This window comes from Rhinoderma darwinii, chromosome 12 (assembly GCF_050947455.1).
Source record: "Rhinoderma darwinii isolate aRhiDar2 chromosome 12, aRhiDar2.hap1, whole genome shotgun sequence".
Lineage (NCBI taxonomy): Eukaryota > Metazoa > Chordata > Amphibia > Anura > Rhinodermatidae > Rhinoderma > Rhinoderma darwinii.
This window is the reverse complement of record NC_134698.1, coordinates 55,457,413-55,475,420: the sequence shown is the minus strand read 5'-3', so window position 1 is coordinate 55,475,420 and position 18,008 is coordinate 55,457,413. Positions and strand designations below refer to the sequence as shown.

At 45.8% G+C, this 18,008-nt stretch overlaps 1 protein-coding gene across 4 annotated transcripts in view; it reads left to right on the top strand.

The window, feature by feature from the left end:
* The window catches only part of SLC25A21 (solute carrier family 25 member 21), a 303,655-nt gene that overhangs the window by 168,478 nt on the left and 117,169 nt on the right, over window positions 1-18,008 (top strand). For all 4 annotated transcript variants that reach the window (XM_075844434.1, XM_075844433.1, XM_075844432.1 and 1 more), the window contains exon 3: window positions 10,297-10,345. In XM_075844434.1, the coding sequence (XP_075700549.1) occupies window positions 10,297-10,345 (49 nt within the window). The remainder of the gene's footprint in view (window positions 1-10,296; window positions 10,346-18,008) is intronic.

Sequence of the window (18,008 nt, the reverse complement as noted above, 5' to 3'; positions counted from 1 at the left end):
ACAGGTTATAGTTATACGTCTTTGTGTCATGCACCTTGTTATCACATGAGCTTCCATAAGAATTAATAGTATTTTAGTTGATTTAGCAGAGGTTTGTGTTCCCAAGCTCCTCTGGAACTGGGGACAGGAGATTGCAAATATTGTCGGCCATTTTGAAACTTATGGGCAATTGTCTTTGGTTACCCGGTCACTGAATAAACATTAAAGGATGTGTACAGGATTAGAAAAAAATGTCTTCTTTCTTCCAGAAATGTTGCCACACCAGTCAATGGTTTGTTTCTGGAATTGCAGCTGAGCTTCATTGAAGTGTATGGGGCTGAGCTGCAAGATCGCACACAATTTGTGGACAGGTGTGGTACCGTAATTTAGAAGAAAGCAGCCATATTTTTCTAATCCCGTAAAAGACATTTAACACACTTGTTATATCTTTCCTCTTCCCTTTCTATATGTTCCCCTCTTGTGTTTGGTTAAAAAAAAAATGTTTATGAAAAAATCTGCATCAAAACTGCAAAGTGTAAACTGAGCCTTAAAGTGGATGACGATGAATTGAAAGCCCAATTCTAAATCTGAGGCCAACTGATGTCATTTTGCACATCAATTGTCCAGTACAATGACTTCAAAGAAGAGGCTGGACGCAGCCTGCAGGGATTAAGGGAAGCCGACATGACCGTCCTAGTAGGGAAAGGGTTAATTAGGTGAGGGAGAGTTGGAGGGAGTTGGAGGGGGGACGGGGAGGAGTTAAGGGGGACGGGGGGCCGTTACTGAGCTTCCCGCTGTTTCTCGGCATTGAGCCGGAAGCAGCGGGAGGAGTAACACAGAATCAGTAAGCTCCCCCGTTGCCCGTGCTTTTAGGGCAGAGGCCTTAATGTTAGAGCGGCTGCGTGCCGCTGCTGTGCACCACGGTCCCGGATGGCTAGAGGAGACCGTGGCTGCCATAACGAGGATCCCGGACGCCGTTTCGCCACGTCGGGCACGGCGTTCGGGGTCTGTTGCAAAGGACAGGCTCCCCTCCCCCGGCCCCCTCACGAGCATGGCTATGGCGGTGGGGGGGGAGTCGGCAACAACCGCTCCTGCGCTGGGCGGGCAGAGAGCGTTGCCAGGGGTGACGGCGACGCAGGCCGGGTCGACCCGTCCCTCTCGGCGGTCCCGACCTCCAGAGCGCCTCAGCCCGGAGGCAGTCCCGCGGACACGGCGTCGCAGAGGGAGCCCGATCCCGGACGCTGCAGGCCAGGCAGCTGGGAGGACCGCCCCTTCCCAGGCCCTGCGTCCTGGCAGGAATCCCAGGCCGCGACGGGGTCCGGCGGTAAGCAGGGAGTCGCAGGCTGGGCTCCCTGTCACCCCTCCCCCATCAGATGGAAGATGTGGAGTACAAGGTACGGCCGCCCCGCATGGTGATGTTCCGGCCAGGGGGCAGGCTTCGTCAGGATCGTCTAGACGGACGCCTAGATCTGCAGCGATGTCGAGGCAACAGGTCCGGTCGGAAGTCTGGGTCCCGGCGGTCGGGCGGCAGGTTGCCGGCCCATCGGTCAGCGCGTCCTCATCCCCGTTCCGAAGATGTCGTTGGGATGGACAGTCGTCGGCGAGAGAAGAATTGGAGGAAGGTGAACTGGACGTGTATCGTCGAGGTCAGGATGGTCCGGCTGACGGGAACACAGCGCCTGTGCAGCCCGGTGAGTGTATAACTCCATCATTGTCTTATCCAGCGATTTTTATGTCGGGTGTCGGCGGGGGGGCTGCTAGCATTGCATCGGGGGCCGGTAGTGGCGCGGGCGGACGCGACGGAGCGGGTTTGGCAGACTTAGTGGGTTGCTTACGGGAGCTGGTGGGGCGCCTGGACAGGGCCGCGGCGCCGGTAGTAACGGAAGTGTCCCCTGCGGTAGTTTGGGAAGGCCCCAGGGACGTGGAATCGTTACAGGCGCGTCCGGTGGCGGCGGTTAGAGAGGCGGTCGCGGTGTCGGTACAGACCGAGGCGCAGAAGGACGGCGATCGAGTGCGTATTGATGATCGTGCTCGGGGGGAGGTGTACGTTTGTTTTGAAGGTCCGTTGGGGGCGCATTTAAAGCAGGAGGTGCGCGAGCGGATCTGGAAGGACGAGTATGTTGAAATTTTTTCTCTCTTGCCGCTTGCTAAATTTAATTTGGATAAGAGCAAGCGGGATGAGAGTAAAAAGGACGAGGAGGAACGGCGGCGGTATAGGCTTATCCCGCAGACGTTCGTTAATTGGTCGCAGGCGTTCGCCATATTGGCTAGTGTGATAGGGGAAAAGGCGCCGGAAAATTGTTCGGCGTTGTTTTGTTATTTTGATGCTATTGGGGAGGCTCATAGGGCGTATGGGGGGCAAGCGTGGCTGCGATACGATGAGCAATTCCGTCAGCGGAAGGCGGTTCGGCCGGCGATTCGGTGGGACCAGAAGGATATTGCTCTCTGGTTACGGGTTACGGCTCCGGTTAGGCAGTCCTTTCCCGGGAGCGCCGGCCAGGGAGGCCAGTCTAGTCAGGTTGGACAAAGCGGCGGGGGAAAGGCGGGGTTTTGCTGGCAATTTAATGAAGGTCAGTGCAAGTTCGGGGCCACGTGCAAGTTCAAGCACGTGTGTTCCGAGTGTGATGGTGCATCACACGGGGCGGCAAAATGTCTGCGGAAAAAGAGGTCAGGTAACCAGCACGCGGCTGGTCAAGGGGGTGTCGCCGGTGAGGGTGGAAAAGATGGCCCCTTATCTAAATGAGTATCCGGATAGGGCGGCGGCTAAGTTGCTTTATGAAGGGTTTCGTGTTGGTTTTGTTATTCCTCCGCCTCCTTATGAGGTTCCGGTTACGCGGAGGAATTTAAAATCGGCTTACTTGCATGCAAAAGTCGTGTCGGAAAAGTTGTTAAAAGAAGTTTCGTTGGGCCGCATGTCGGGGCCGTTTGTTGAGTCGCCGGTAAAAGATTTAGTTGTGTCCCCTTTGGGTATTGTCCCTAAACGCGAGCCCGGAAAATTTCGTTTGATTCAACATTTATCGTATCCCAAGGGTTCGTCGGTAAATGACGGGATTGATCACGAGTTGTGCTCCGTAGTTTATACCTCATTCGATAAGGCGGTGGGGTTAGTGCGGGCTGCGGGTCCTGGGGCGCTGCTGGCAAAAACTGACATTGAGGCGGCGTTCAGGTTGTTGCCGGTCCATCCAGAAAGCCAACGGCTGTTGGGTTGTTTTTGGAATGGGGCTTTTTACGTGGATCGGTGCCTTCCGATGGGGTGTTCCCTTTCTTGTGCATACTTCGAGGCGTTTAGTAGCTTCGTGGAGTGGGTAACGAGGGGAGTAGCCGGGGTCGACTCGTTGATCCATTACTTAGATGAATTTTTGTGCGTTGGCCCGGGGGGTTCGCCGGTTTGCGGTAATTTGCTTCATGCTCTACAGAAGGTGGCGAGGGATTTTGGGATTCCTTTGGCGCCGGGAAAAACGGAGGGCCCGGTAGCGACGATTTGTTTTTTGGAAATCGAAATAGACTCGGTGGCAATGGAGTGTCGTCTCCCGGCGGATAAGTTGGGTGCTTTGAGGCTGGAGGTTCGACGGGCTTGTAGAATGAAGAAAATGACGCTGAGGGAGCTTCAGTCGCTGCTGGGGAAGTTGAATTTCGCCTGCCGGATTATGCCGATGGGGAGGGTGTTTGGTAGGAGGTTGGCGGCGGCAACGGCGGGAGTGCGTGCGCCGCATCATTTTGTGCGGCTCAAGGAGGAGCACCGAGCTGATCTTCAGGTTTGGGATGACTTCTTGGGCCAGTACAATGGTCGCTCGCTATGGATGGCCCCAGCGCAGGATACGAGTGATTTGAATATTTTCACGGATGCGGCTGGGGCGGGTGGTTTTGGAGCTTACGGGGGAGGTCCGTGGTGCGCAGGTCAATGGCCGGCTAGCTGGGTGTCCAGTGGACTCACGCGGAATCTGGCCCTGCTCGAGCTGTTTCCCATCGTGGTGGCGGCTACCATTTGGGGGGACAGGCTCAGGGATAAGAAGGTCCGTTTTTACTGCGACAACATGGGGGTGGTGCTTGCCATTAATAACATCACGGCGTCCTCTCCTCCGGTAGTTCAATTGTTGCGACATTTAGTGTTGGTGTGTTTGTCGTTGAACGCGTGGGTAGTGGCGGTGCATGTCCCGGGTGTACGGAATTGTATCGCTGATGCTCTTTCTCGCTCGCAGTGGGACCGGTTTCGGCAATTGGCACCGGGAGCGGAAGGTCTCGGTTTGGCTTGTCCGGAGCATCTTTGGGATCTGGTCTCGGTCCCGTAGAACAATTGGTACAAAGGTCTTTGGCGCGCACGACGTGGAGTGCTTATGCTGCTTATTGGAGGCAGTGGGAGGAGTGGGTAAGAGAGTTGGGTGACGTCAATACGGATAGAGACAGGTTGGTGGCACTTTTGTACTGGTTAAGGGACGCCTGGGAGGCGGGGTTTTCAGTAGCGAAGGTGAACCGGTTCATATCTGCGGTGGCGTTTGGGTTTAAGTTGCGGTACCAAACGGGCAGGGGGGCTGAGATCTGGGGAGGTGAGCCTATTCGCAGACCGGCTGGAGGTATGGTTGCGTCGATCTAAATCTGACCAAGTAGGGAAGGGTAAACTGATAGTTGTTCGCTCTCCCGGGGTTGGTCATGTGCCCAGTAGAGTGCATGCGGGGTTTTACGAAAAACAGGGGGTCTCCAGAGTTGCCTTTGTTACGTCATGTGGACGGGTCGTTTTTGTCCAGGTTTCAGTTTGGAGCTGTACTTAAAAATTGTTTGACGGCGGTTGGTGTTGCGGCAGGCTCATATTCATCTCATTCCTTCAGGATTGGCGCAGCAACGGAAGCGGGGCGCTGGGGGTTGGATGATGAGGGGGTGAGGCGTATTGGTCGTTGGGAGTCTAAAAGGTTTAAGTCCTATGTCCGCCCCCATATGTTATAATTTTGTTGTTTACGCTTTACAAATGTTATATGGTGGTGCCTAACTGTGTTTTCCGTTTCAGATTCGCCTCCGTGTTTGGTGTGGTTGATGGGTCATTCGTACGTGCACTGGGGGGCTTTGAGGGCGGACGTCCGCCCGGATGGTCGCCAGTTGCGCATTCCGCGACAGGACGCGGTTGTGCATTGGCTGGGTTTTAGAGGTATGTCATGGAGCAGGGTGTTGGCGGAATTCCAGACATATGCGCGGCTTGATAGGGTTCCGGAGGTCTTAGTGTTGCACGTGGGTGGGAATGACTTAGGAGTCCGCCCCTTTCGTGAGTTGGTGCGGGATATCAAACATGATATGTTGTGTTTGTGGGTATCTTATCCCAAGTTGGTGATAGTGTGGTCGGACATAGTCCCAAGAAAGCATTGGCGGTTAGCAAGATCAGTGGAGAGAGTCAATAAGGCTCGCATTAAAGTTAACCGGGCGGTGTCCCGTTTTGTGGCAAGAAACGGGGGCATTTGCGTGAGGCATAGGGATTTGGAGTCAGGAGTGGGGAATTTCTGGAGGAGTGACGGGGTTCATCTGACCGAGGTTGGCATTGATCTTTGGAGCTTGGCGATAGCAGAAGGCATAGAAAGGGCGGTGGTGGTGTGGAGGAACTCACAGGCTTAAGGTGGTCAAGGCCTGTTTCGCTGTGCGGGGGGAGTCCTTGAGGCCAGTCAGTACAAAATGGTGGGGGGGTCGCATCGGGGGTATGCGTCCCCCAAAAAAGGTACATGGTTGAAGACTTCATCGGGTGTTATCCCTTTGAAGTGGTCTTCTGGTAGAAGGTATATCACTTGAAGGCTTCATCGGGTGTTATCCCTTTGAAGTGGACTTCTAGTGGTCGGTATATCACTTGAGGGCTTCATCGGGTGTTATCCCTTTGAAGTGGACTTCTAGTGGTCGGTATATCACTTGAGGGCTTCATCGGGTGTTATCCCCTTGAAGTGGACTTCTAGTGGTTGGAGCCATCTGCAGAGGTGAACGGTGCTTCCGAGCTGGTTTACGGCTGGAGGTAATTGGTGGTTTGCAGATGGCTAATTCGGTGTGTTCTTTAAAAAGGACTATCTGAAGGGGCTTCAAGGACTTCCTCTGCTCGGGTTAATGTTAACGTTAAATTGGTATTTACGATTCTGACCCATGTTGGGTCATGTGAATTATTAGGAGGAATTCTCTGGTGGATTCCTAACTAGTTATCCGAATGTTTCGGATTTAAATTGTTTTTATAAAACTGTGAAATTAATAAACGGCTGCTGTGGCCATTTCACATCCTACCTCGGTGTCATGTGTCTTTACTAAAGTGGGGGTGGGGGGATAGTATGGTATAAGGTTAACACACGACTCTACTTAGGCAGGTCATGTAGCATCCACTTTTTACAGAATTTAAAGCCACAACATACTGCACATTTGTGTGCCCTATTAAAGGGGGACTCTTGCATTTGGGCCTTAGTTTGAATACCATAACATAGTATTGAATAGCGCGCACACACACACACACACACACACACACACACACACACACACACACACACACACACACACACACACACACACTGTATTTGGGTGTGTCTTGTCATCTGAAATACATTGTCCATATCAGAAAACATGAACAAAAATCTGACTGGTTATAGGAGCATTGCCATCCTTAAAATTGCATTCTTTCTGTTTGTGTTAATCCTGCCATGTACATTATTACTATTATTATGTCTATTTTTCTTTTGTTGTGCATATGACTAGGTTCATCAGTTTGCTCTGGGGTGTGCTGTCACTTTAGATGTCACTACATAGTGATAGCCTTATTACTTGATAAGTTCCTTCTTTATTTGATGACCATTCTGTTATTCTTGAATTTTCCAAAACTGAAAATAAGCAGCTATAAACAGTATCCACCAGCCTTATCTTCCTCTTACATATTGGCGTGCTAAAGTCAATGGGAGAAATCTAGAAAGCTAGTAAAAAAAACCTACCAATTAGGTTACAGCTTAATACAGGTTACCTCTTAAAGGCCCCCCTGAAAAATGAACCTGGATTCTGATTGGATGCTTTGGGAAACTGCTATTATGAACATGGATGTATTGCAGTGGACAGAATCTTCAGTGCCACTTCATCTCCACACTTATCTTGGATATTCCATCATGTGACTCAAGAGTTGAATCCGCCATGTTTTTTTTTTTGTTTTGTTGCTTGTTTCGTTTTCTTTTTAACCTATTTTCAAGACCCTGAACACTATATGAAGGTCACACTGTTGGCACTGCCCCCCCCCCCACCAAAAAAAAAGACTGTTATAACCTGGTACAAGAAAGAACTATGCGTTAAAGGGGTTGTCCAGGTTAGAAAACCTATTTTCCGATACCCTACTAGGAAATTCAGAAGTAACAGCAGAAGTGACCCTTGTTCAGGACCCTGCTCTATTACCCAGAGTGCAGAGTGGCTCGATATGGATATGCCGTATCTGTTATCTGTGTAGCTGCACAGCTCCCCTACAGGCAAGGGGGCCTAGTGCTGCACTAAACAAATATAATATCACATGTAAGGAACTACGCGCTTTACCATCTATGTCACATATTTACTGGTGCATTTACAGACCAGATAGGAATTTGGCAGTCTAAGGCCAGCACCCCACTGTCATCAAATTGAAAAATCAGGGGCCCTTATCAGTGTGTGCCTCTGGAGTGTCTATGCAGACTCCATCTCTGGATGATCCAACATGTCCATGGATTACATGGATAGCATTATGGTGCAAACTGTGTAATGCTTCATTTCCCTTGAGGTGGCGCTGCAGGGAAATTAAACACTTGCTGCTGGATCCCCCCACATATTACAGCTAATCACTAGGGATCCCAGTAGTGGATCATCTTATAATCTGCATATTATTGGTGACCTTTGTTACAAAAAGATATTGTCAAAAGTGGACAAACCCTTTAAACCTCTTGAATACTTGATGGGACTTTCCATTGCTGACGTGATGATCCTTCACGTCACCATTTCTTGATGCATTGTCTTGTAGTAAAGGTGAAGTGAAAGGAGTAACATCTGTTATCAGTAATGTAATGGGATACTGCCAGGGAAAGAATGTCGTTTGCACTGATTTACCTCTAAATGACAGCATTTTACTTGTCTAAGGGATCATTTTTCACCCAAAAGAGACTTGGATCTTTAAAGAGGCTCTGTCACCAGATTTTGCAACCCTTATCTGCTATTGCAGCAGATAGGCACTGCAATGTAGATTACAGTAACGTTTTTATTTTAAAAAAACGAGCATTTTGGGCCAAGTTATGACCATTTTTGTATTTATGCAAATGAGGCTTGCAAAAGTCCAAGTGGGCGTGTTTAAAGTAAAAGTCCAACTGGGCGTGTATTATGTGCGTACATCGGGGCGTTTTTACTACTTTTACTAGCTGGGCGTTCTGACGAGAAGTATCATCCACTTCTCTTCAGAACGCCCAGCTTCTGGCAGTGCAGACACAGCGTGTTCTCGAGAGATCACGCTGTGACGTCACTCACTTCCTGCCCCAGGTCCTGCATAGTGTCGGCCACATCGGCACCAGAGGCTACAGTTGATTCTGCAGCAGCATCAGCGTTTGCAGGTAAGTAGCTACATCGACTTACCTGCAAACGCCGATGCTGCTGCAGAATCAACTGTAGCCTCTGGTGCCGATGTGGCCGACACGATGCAGGACCTGGGGCAGGAAGTGAGTGACGTCACAGCGTGATCTCTCCAGAACACGCTGTGTGTCTGCACTGCCAGAAGCTGGGCGTTGTGAAGAGAAGTGGATGATACTTCTCGTCAGAACGCCCAGCTAGTAAAAGTATTAAAAACGCCCCGATGTACGCACATAATACACGCCCAGTTGGACTTTTACTTTAAACACGCCCACTTGGACTTTTGCAAGCCTCATTTGCATAAATACAAAAATGGTCATAACTTGGCCAAAAATGCTCGTTTTTTAAAAATAAAAACGTTACTGTAATCTACATTGCAGCGCCTATCTGCTGCAATAGCAGATAGGGGTTGCAAAATCTGGTGACAGAGCCTCTTTAAGCGTTCATTGCCGGGCACATTACCATGCATTTTCGGATGACATATACATGAAAAAAAAATTTTTTTTATATTCAAATCATTGTGACAACATTATTAGAATTAAGTCACAGTGATAGTTCCTGTGAATCCAGTTAACATGTAAAAGCACTACTAGATTTTAAACGGGTTGTTGAAGTTAAACCACCCTTTTTCATTTGCCCTACACGGACAGCCTATTTATTGCAATGATGTTATGTAATGCTTAAAATGAAGGCCAGCCGGCGCCTTCCACTAGTGATAACACATGATTGCGAGTGGTCCTGCCAGTGGGACACCTTGTAATTGGTTTATCATTGGGGGACTTTTCAAATTGATAAGGTTGTGAAAAAAATGACCCTCTTAAAGAGGACTAGTCACTAGGTCATATAATGCAAACTCTTTATCTGACCTAAAACCCGCTGTCCACCTTAACCCAGTGCCGTTTTTCATTGATATGGCCTCTGTTGTGTTGGCGCCCTATATGCTAATTCCCTGAATGTAGCCTACAGGGCGTGAACTACATTTCCCCTAGGTGGAGCCAGCTTCCAAATCTTGGCTCTACCTCAGGAGAATTAGTGCACTTATCAGGCTCCCCTCCTCCTAAATGTTCACTCACTGTGAATTTACTGCTAAAAATAGCATTTAGCAGTACATTTAGATTTATAAATATAATGATCTCACTGAAGGATCAGGTTACAAGCTGCCCAAATATGTCTATGGAGAAGGAAGGGGAGAAGGAAACAGGGGTAGAGTGAGAGACAGACACAAAGAGGCTGCAGCTTCTAGTAAATGTTCTATCTCACCCCAGTGCTGGATTCACAGCTACACTGCTCATTACTGCTGTATGATTTCCTCCATGTTGCTGCTGCTTCTATGTGTGTGCTACAAAGAGATAGGGGTGTAGGATGTTGTCTTCTTTATGTGTGAAATGTTTATGACATGATAGCTGTTAGACTCTGCCCTCTAGCACAGAGGCAACTGAGAATTAGAGAGTTTGCAGGGGGAAAACTGCTAAAAAACGCATATAATGGTCAGAAATAGTGCTATTAAGTGTTAATAAGTGTTAAGTTTAGGTACGCTTTAAGAAAACAAATCCCACTGATAAACATAGTTCTCTTGTTTTTTCCCATCTAATCTGAGTACTTATATTTTTGTATGCAATGCAATTCAAAATTGTGCTTTATGAAAAAAACATGCATTATCCCTTAGACATTGAAGTGACATTTGGGCAGTCTTTTTTTTTTTTTTGTATATTTTGTTCTAATGGCTTTATGTTGGTCTATCTTTGACAGGCCTGGTGGAAATTTGCCTGATGCACCCCCTGGATGTGGTAAAAACACGGTACGTGTGGGCATGGCTATTAAGCTAAAAGCTAAAATTTTACTTGTTTTTCCATGTATGGGGTAAAGATTATTCTGATAAAGGATCCCAATACAAGTCCAACTTTGTAGACAGTAACATTCCTCCAGTCCAGCACCATTGTTTTCTGATCCCAAATAGACAATGGCAGATTTTCTCTTGGTTCTTTTTTATTACAGAAATGTCCAGTATAAGATCTTGATCTTCATTGTGTAGGGTATATACAATAAGCTCATATGTCTATTAACATGCCATGACGTCTAATTTGGATTTACTAGTACTAATGGTTTGTGTTAAAGTTTTATTTAACGCCTATCTCCACTATTAACCACTATTTGGCAGTTTACATAGATAATTATTCTGCAAAAAAAGAAGAAACTTGTAAATGCATAGCATCACTTATCCTGAGTCACGTTTTGTATCCTATTCCAGAGCTGCAGTTACGATTATGTATATTTCAGAGCTGAAATCTCCCAGCATTTTTTGCTTACGAACTCTTGATTATATATATTCTCTCTCTATATGCTTTACATCAGGCACTGTACAGTACTCTGATGTAGGAAAATCTAACTGTCCTACTGCATTATAGGAGCTCAGCTAAGCTGTAAGGTGTGTCTGACAACAAGTTTGTTTCCTATAGCAGCAAGCAGAATTGTGAATGCAGCTCTTGTCTATCATGCATTCTGCAACTCAGAAAAAAGATAAGTAATGCAATGTATTTATAAAGTCACTCAACCTTTTATACAGATCAATTCTGTAAAATTCTTTATATAAACACTTAAAGGGGTTTTCCCATCAGATAAATGTATTAATGTCAGATAGATGGGGGTCCCACTTCTGGGACCCGCACCAATCTCTAGAACAGGCCCCCTGAACCCCTTTCTACTGCTTTGTGTTGGGGCTGAAGCGTGTGATTTCCAACCATGAATTACTGAAATAGCGTAGCTCGCTGAGCTGTTTCCATAAGTCCCATATAACTAAATGGTATTTACGATGCTTTCGTAACTGCCATTTACTACTATGGGACTTACGGAAACTGCTCAGCGAGCTACGCTATTTCCGTAATTCATGGTCAGAAATCACACGCTTCAGCCACAAGACAGAAAAGTAGAACAGGGTTTAGGGGCTTCGTTATAGAGATCGGTGCGGGTCCCAGAGGTGGGACACACAACTATCTGACATACATGATCTATCCTGTGGATGTCCTAAATGTCTCTGATGGGAAAACCACTTTAAATTAGGTTCACAGGTGGACATAGCCTTTAAATTATCTATTTCGGGTCAATGTTTTAACAAAAAATGAAATTTTTTGCTTATCAAAATTGTAGAACTTGATCAGTAGATGAGCAACAAGGAGACTGCATCCTCCATCTAAATGTATTGAACAAGATAATTGAGACTGTAAAAGCCCTTTTACACCGGCCGACAATAGGCCGATTCAGCGAGCGCCGATCAACGAGACATTATTGATCACCGCTCGTTTGCTCCTGTCACACGCAGCTATGGATGGGGACGAGCGGTCGTTACTCCGATCGCTCGTCCCCATCTATTATTATCATGTCTGCAGCGCGTCTCCATGTTTATACCGGGAGATGTGCTGCCGACAACGATAATCTTTTAGTTTTTTAAAACGCTACGACCAGCAGATGATCGAGCGTTTGCTCGTTCATCTGCTGATCGCTGCCCTGTTTACACAGGACAAGTCTCGTCAACACGCGTTATATTGCCACACATAGCCACTAACATAGCCAGAAAACCAGACTGATGAGTAAAACTTCACATTCTATTCAGTCTATTGAGGGGTCGTCTACTGCACTTCCGTTTAGCCTAGCAGGTATTCTTATTTCCTCACCATAGGAGACTAGATTCTCGTAAGAACTGATAAGGTTCAGATTGTGAAGTACTAAGATTACTCAGGATTAATACTGAATTACAGTATAAAAGAACGATCAGCCCTGACTGATCGCCGCCTTAGGGGTTATTCAGGTCCGGACTCCACCTGATTATTATTCATCATAAGAGGACAGCTTGGTTGAAATTTCTGGCATGAGAGTGATTGATTAATTTTCTGCGGATGAAGTGAAGCAGAGGTCAGTACAGTATGACTAGCACAATGGAGGGTAAAAGCAGTTTAGCCGACTCAAACTGCAATATACTTCATCCACTGTCACTTTTGATAGACTGTGTATAATGAGGAGAGGTTGACGTTACATTTGTCAATAGGGTGTAACAGTCAAGTCAATGTACACATAGCTGATTCATAGTACACTTGCTATTGTCATTCAGCATTTATTTTCTTATTTGGAAATCTAACTGTATTTGTAATGTTGTTGAGATGTTGTCAGTTTAACACATGGTGTATTCATACAATACAGAATTGACAAAGCTTTGCCCACTGTTTTATTGGAACACCATTATGGATGATATTTTAGGCATACTTTATATAGCGTCTCAGGTAACTTTTATAAGTAACACAGTATGTAAGGCTGAAAAAAGACATGTCCATACAGTTCAGCCTATTATGCTGCAGTGTTGATCCAGAGGAAGGCGAAAACCCTCATGAAGCAAAAGCCAATTTTCCCCATTTTAGGGGAAATAATTATTTCCCGACTCCAATATGGCAATCAGAATAAATCCCTGGATCATCCACCCATCTCCAGTAATCTAGTACCCATAACTAGTAATATTACTTTCAAGAAAGACGTTCAGGCCCCCTTTGAACTCTTTTATTGAATTCAGCATATCTTCCGCTGGCAGAGAGTTCCATAGTCTCACTGCTCCCCTTCTCTTCTAGACGTAGAGCAGGGGTCTCAAACTCAGTCGGGTAAATGGGCCGCACATAGAAAATTGTGAAGTTGACGGGCCGCATTACTTTTAAATTTGATACAATACAAAATTATTGTTAATCTAATAGTTATTCTAACTACTATAACAATACTACATTGCTATAATAATACTACATTACTATAATACTACATTACTATAATAATATTACATTACTATAATAATACTACATTACTATAATAATACTACATTACTATACTAATACTACATTACTATAATAACAATACTACATTACTATAATAACAATACTACATTACTATAGCAATACTACATTACTATAATAACAATACTACATTACTATAGCAATACTACATTACTATAATACTACATTACTATAAAAATACTACACGACTATAATAATACTACATTACTATAATACTACACTACTATAATAATACTACATTACTATAATACTACACTACTATAATAATACTACTACATTACTATAATTCTACTACATGACTATAATAATACCGCTAGGTTTAAATTTAACGGAAATTTGCGAGTTTCCTCCACGTGCTTATTTTAACAATCCAGTTTTCCAGTTTAAGTGTCGCTAAGTGCAGTCCGGCCGCTCAGTTGGCAGCGTTTGGCAGACACAAGAATATCAAGATTGGGCAGCCCCTTTTTAGATAACGCCACAGTGCCCTCTGTAGATACTACCACACACCCACCCGTGGATAATGCCACAGTGCCCTCTGTAGATAATGCCACAGTGCCCTCTGTAGATAATGCCACAGTGCCCTCTGTAGATAATGCCACAGTGCCCTCTGTAGATAATGCCACAGTGCCCTCTGTAGATAATGCCACAGTGCCCTCTGTAGATAATGACACAGTGCGCTCTGTAGATAATGCCACAGTGTTCTCTGTAGATAATGCCACACCCCCTAGATAATGTCACAGTGCCCTCTGTAGATAATGTCACAGTACCTTCTGTAGATTATGCCACAGTGCCCTCTGTAGATTATGCCACAGTGCCCTCTGTAGATAATGACACAGTGCCCTCTGTAGATAATGACACAGTGCCCTCTGTAGATAATGACACAGTGCGCTCTGTAGATAATGCCACAGTGTTCTCTGTAGATAATGCCACACCCCCTAGATAATGTCACAGTGCCCTCTGTAGATAATGTCACAGTACCTTCTGTAGATTATGCCACAGTGCCCTCTGTAGATTATGCCACAGTGCCCTCTGTAGATAATGCCACAGTGCCCTCTGTAGATAATGACAGTGCCCTCTGTAGATAATGACACAGTGCGCTCTGTAGATAATGCCACAGTGCCCTCTGTAGATGCTGCCACACCCACCCTACATAATGCCACTGTGCCCTCTGTAGATAATGCCACAGTGCCCTCTGTAGATAATGCAGCAGTGCCCTCTGTAAATAGTGACACACCCACACCCCTGCGGATAGCTCCATTCTAGGAGTGGAATCCCCAGCCAGAGCATTGCCAGGAATTCCTCTGCTGGAAGAGCCCCTGACGTCACTGTCCATAGACAGTGACGTCAGGGGCAACCCCAGAGCCGGAGTCCCAAAGCAGAGCACTAGTATAGGCTCTGCTCCGGAACTCTGGGGAAGCCCCTGAAATTACTGACCATATATGGACAGTGATGTCAGGGGAAAGCCCAGAGCCAATGTCCCTGGCAGAGAGCTAGTAGCACTCTTCCTGGGACTCAAGCTCTGCTCCTGACATAACAGTCCATATATGGACAGTGATGTCAGGGGCTTCCTCAGAGCAGGAGTCGCGGAGCAGAGCGCTAGTATAAACTCTGTTCTGGGACGTCATGAAGGAGCGCTGGCGCACTTCTCCTACGGCCTGCTCTTTCCCAAGGGAGCTATGATGTCCCACGGGCCGCAGATGACCGCCTCAGGGGCCGCATACGGGCCGCGTGTTTGAGACCCCTGACATAGAGGATGCCCCCTTGTTATAGTTACAACACAGAGTATCTGTGTACTGCTGTCTTGGGTATAAATAGATATATTAGAATAGTGTAAATATAGTTATTAAGTCACCCCTTAGCTGTTTGTTTGTTTTTCTGAACTACATAACCCCAGTTCTGATCATTTTTCTGGGTGCAGTATTCCACCCATTCCATTTATTAATTTGGTTGCCCGCCATGGTACCTGCTTAAGTTCGACTATATCTTCCTTGTACACTAGTGCCCAAAACTGTACACAATATTCCATGTGCTGTCTGACTAATGATTTATAAAGTGGTAGAACTGTGTTCTCACCATGTGCATCTATTGATGCACCCCATCATCTAATTTACCTTGGCAGCAGCTGCCTGACACTGGTTGCTACTGTTAAGTTTACTGTCAACTAAAATTCCTCTTCCATGTCAGTTTTTCCAGTGTTTTCCCATTTAGTATGTAATGGTGACATGTATTTTCCGTTCCAATATTCATAACCTTACATATATCAGTGTTAACCCTCATTTGCCATTTCTCTGCCCAATTGAGATCCATTTGTAACATACTACTGTACTCCTTTGTGTAAACTTTACACAGTTTAGTATCATCTGCAAATAAGAGGCCCCAAAACTGAACCCTGTGGTACCCACTAGTAATGGTGACCCAATCTGAGTATGTACCCTTAATAACCACTTTCTGTTTTCTATCACTGAGCCAGTCACCTTCCCACTTACAAACATTTCCCCCAGTCCTATTATTCTCAATTTATATAGCAACCTTTTATTAGGCGTATTATCAAATGCTTTGGAAAAATCAAGATATATGACATCCTATGACCTTCCCAGGTCCAGGCTAGAACTTACCTCCTCCTCATAGAAGCTGATCAGATTAGTTTGACAGGGCCGATCCCTCATAAACCCATGCTGATATTCAGTTATAAGTTTATTTTCACTGAGATACTCCAGGTAGCATCTCTAAAGAACCTTCAAACATTTCACCCACGATAGAGGTTAAACTTAGAGGACTTTAGATTCTGGGCTCACTTTTTGAATATTGGCAGCACATTTGCTATGCGCCAGTGCATTATAGAATCCTTAAATATTAGAAATAATGGTCTTTCTATCACTGTACTTAATTCCCCTAGAGCTCAGGGGTGTATGCGAAGTAAGCCCAATGATTTGTTTGTTTTAATCTTTTTAAGGTGGCTCTGCACTTTTTCCTGGATCAGAAAGGTGACATTTAATGAAGAATAAACTTTATCCTTTTGTATTTTACCTTCCATTTCATTTTCCTCTGTGAATACAATACAGAAGAAAATGTTCAATAAGTTCACTTTCTGTTCATCACCCTTCACATTTCCTCCTTGATTACTTTTTAGAGGGTCAACACGTTCAATAACAAAGTCTTAAAGGGGATTTCTGGGATTTCAAATTAATGACCAATTCTTATGGCCCTTTTACATGGGGCAATGATCGGGCAAATGAGAGTTCATATGAACGCTCCTTCCTGATCATTACCCTGTGTAATCAGGGCAACGATCAGCCGGTCAACCAGCAAACGCTCGTTCATCAGCTGATCTGCTCGTTTATGCAGCAATAAATATTATCGTTGTCAGCAGCACATCTCCCTGTGTAAACATGATGGAAATGTATGGGGACAAACAATCATAGTATTGATTGCTCGTCCCCATACATAACCAATCATTTCTCCTTACCTCGTTGATCGGCGCTTGTTTTCACAGTCAATATCGGGATGTGTAATAGGACCTTTAGAATAGGCCATCAATGTATGATTAGTGGGGGTCTCACAGCTGGGATCCCCACCGATCAACCGAACGAAGGATCAGCATGCTTTGCCACTCGTTGTTTATCCAAACACTGCAATGCCATATTAATGTAGATGTGTCTGCCACTCCAGTTCAGCTATTCTAGTGAACGGTGAGTGTCGCATCCCATTTGCTCTTCTGATTGTGGGATCAGCAGAGGTTAAACCCCGCCGATCATAAATGGATGACCTATCCTAAGGAGGATCCATCAATTGAAAAGCCAGAAAAATCATTTTAATACTTAATGAGCTTGCGTGGGGAAAAGACAACCTTTGCAATAGTGCTACCATATGCAAATAGAGAGCAGTCATGGAGGCGCAAACTGTACGATTACTACGCTTGCATTTGTGTCACAGATTCTCCTTTAGCTTTATTTACATAAAACTGGAAAAAACCCTTTAAGGCTATGTTCACACGGAGTATTTTGGGGGAGGAATATCTGCCTCAAAATTCCGTTTGGAACTTTGAGGCAGATTTTCCTCTCCCTGCACGCTGATTTTCGCGCCGTTTTTCGCCCGCGGCCATTGAGCGCCGCGGGCATAAAACAGCGCGAAATACGCTTTCTCTGCCTCCCATTGAAGTCAATGGGAGGTCAGAGGCGGAATCGCCCGAAGATAGGGCATGTCGCTTCTTTTTCCCGCGAGGCAGTTTTACTGCTCGCGGGAAAAAGACGCCGACGCCTCCCATTGAAATCAATGGGAGGCGTTCTCGGTCCGTTTTTGCCGAGTTTTGCAACGCGGTTTCCGCGTCAAAAAACTCGGCAAAATACCCCGTGTGAACATAGCCTAAAGCAGCTGAGCAGTAAAACCGGACGCCAGATTCATAGAGATCCTATTTGCTTATTTCACTTCTCATATATGGAGATTTAAAGAATATTGTCTGGTATATGTGACTGCTTCACCCGTATACACGCTGTGGCAGTTTCCAATTTACTTTAACTTTGTTTGAGTCTATTTTCCATAATTTGGTGAGAAGCAGAGAGGGGAACTCCAGTTTCTAGGGCCTGTAAAGAAACAGTCAGGTCGAGACGGATGCATTATGTTTTGGCTGATGCATGGGCT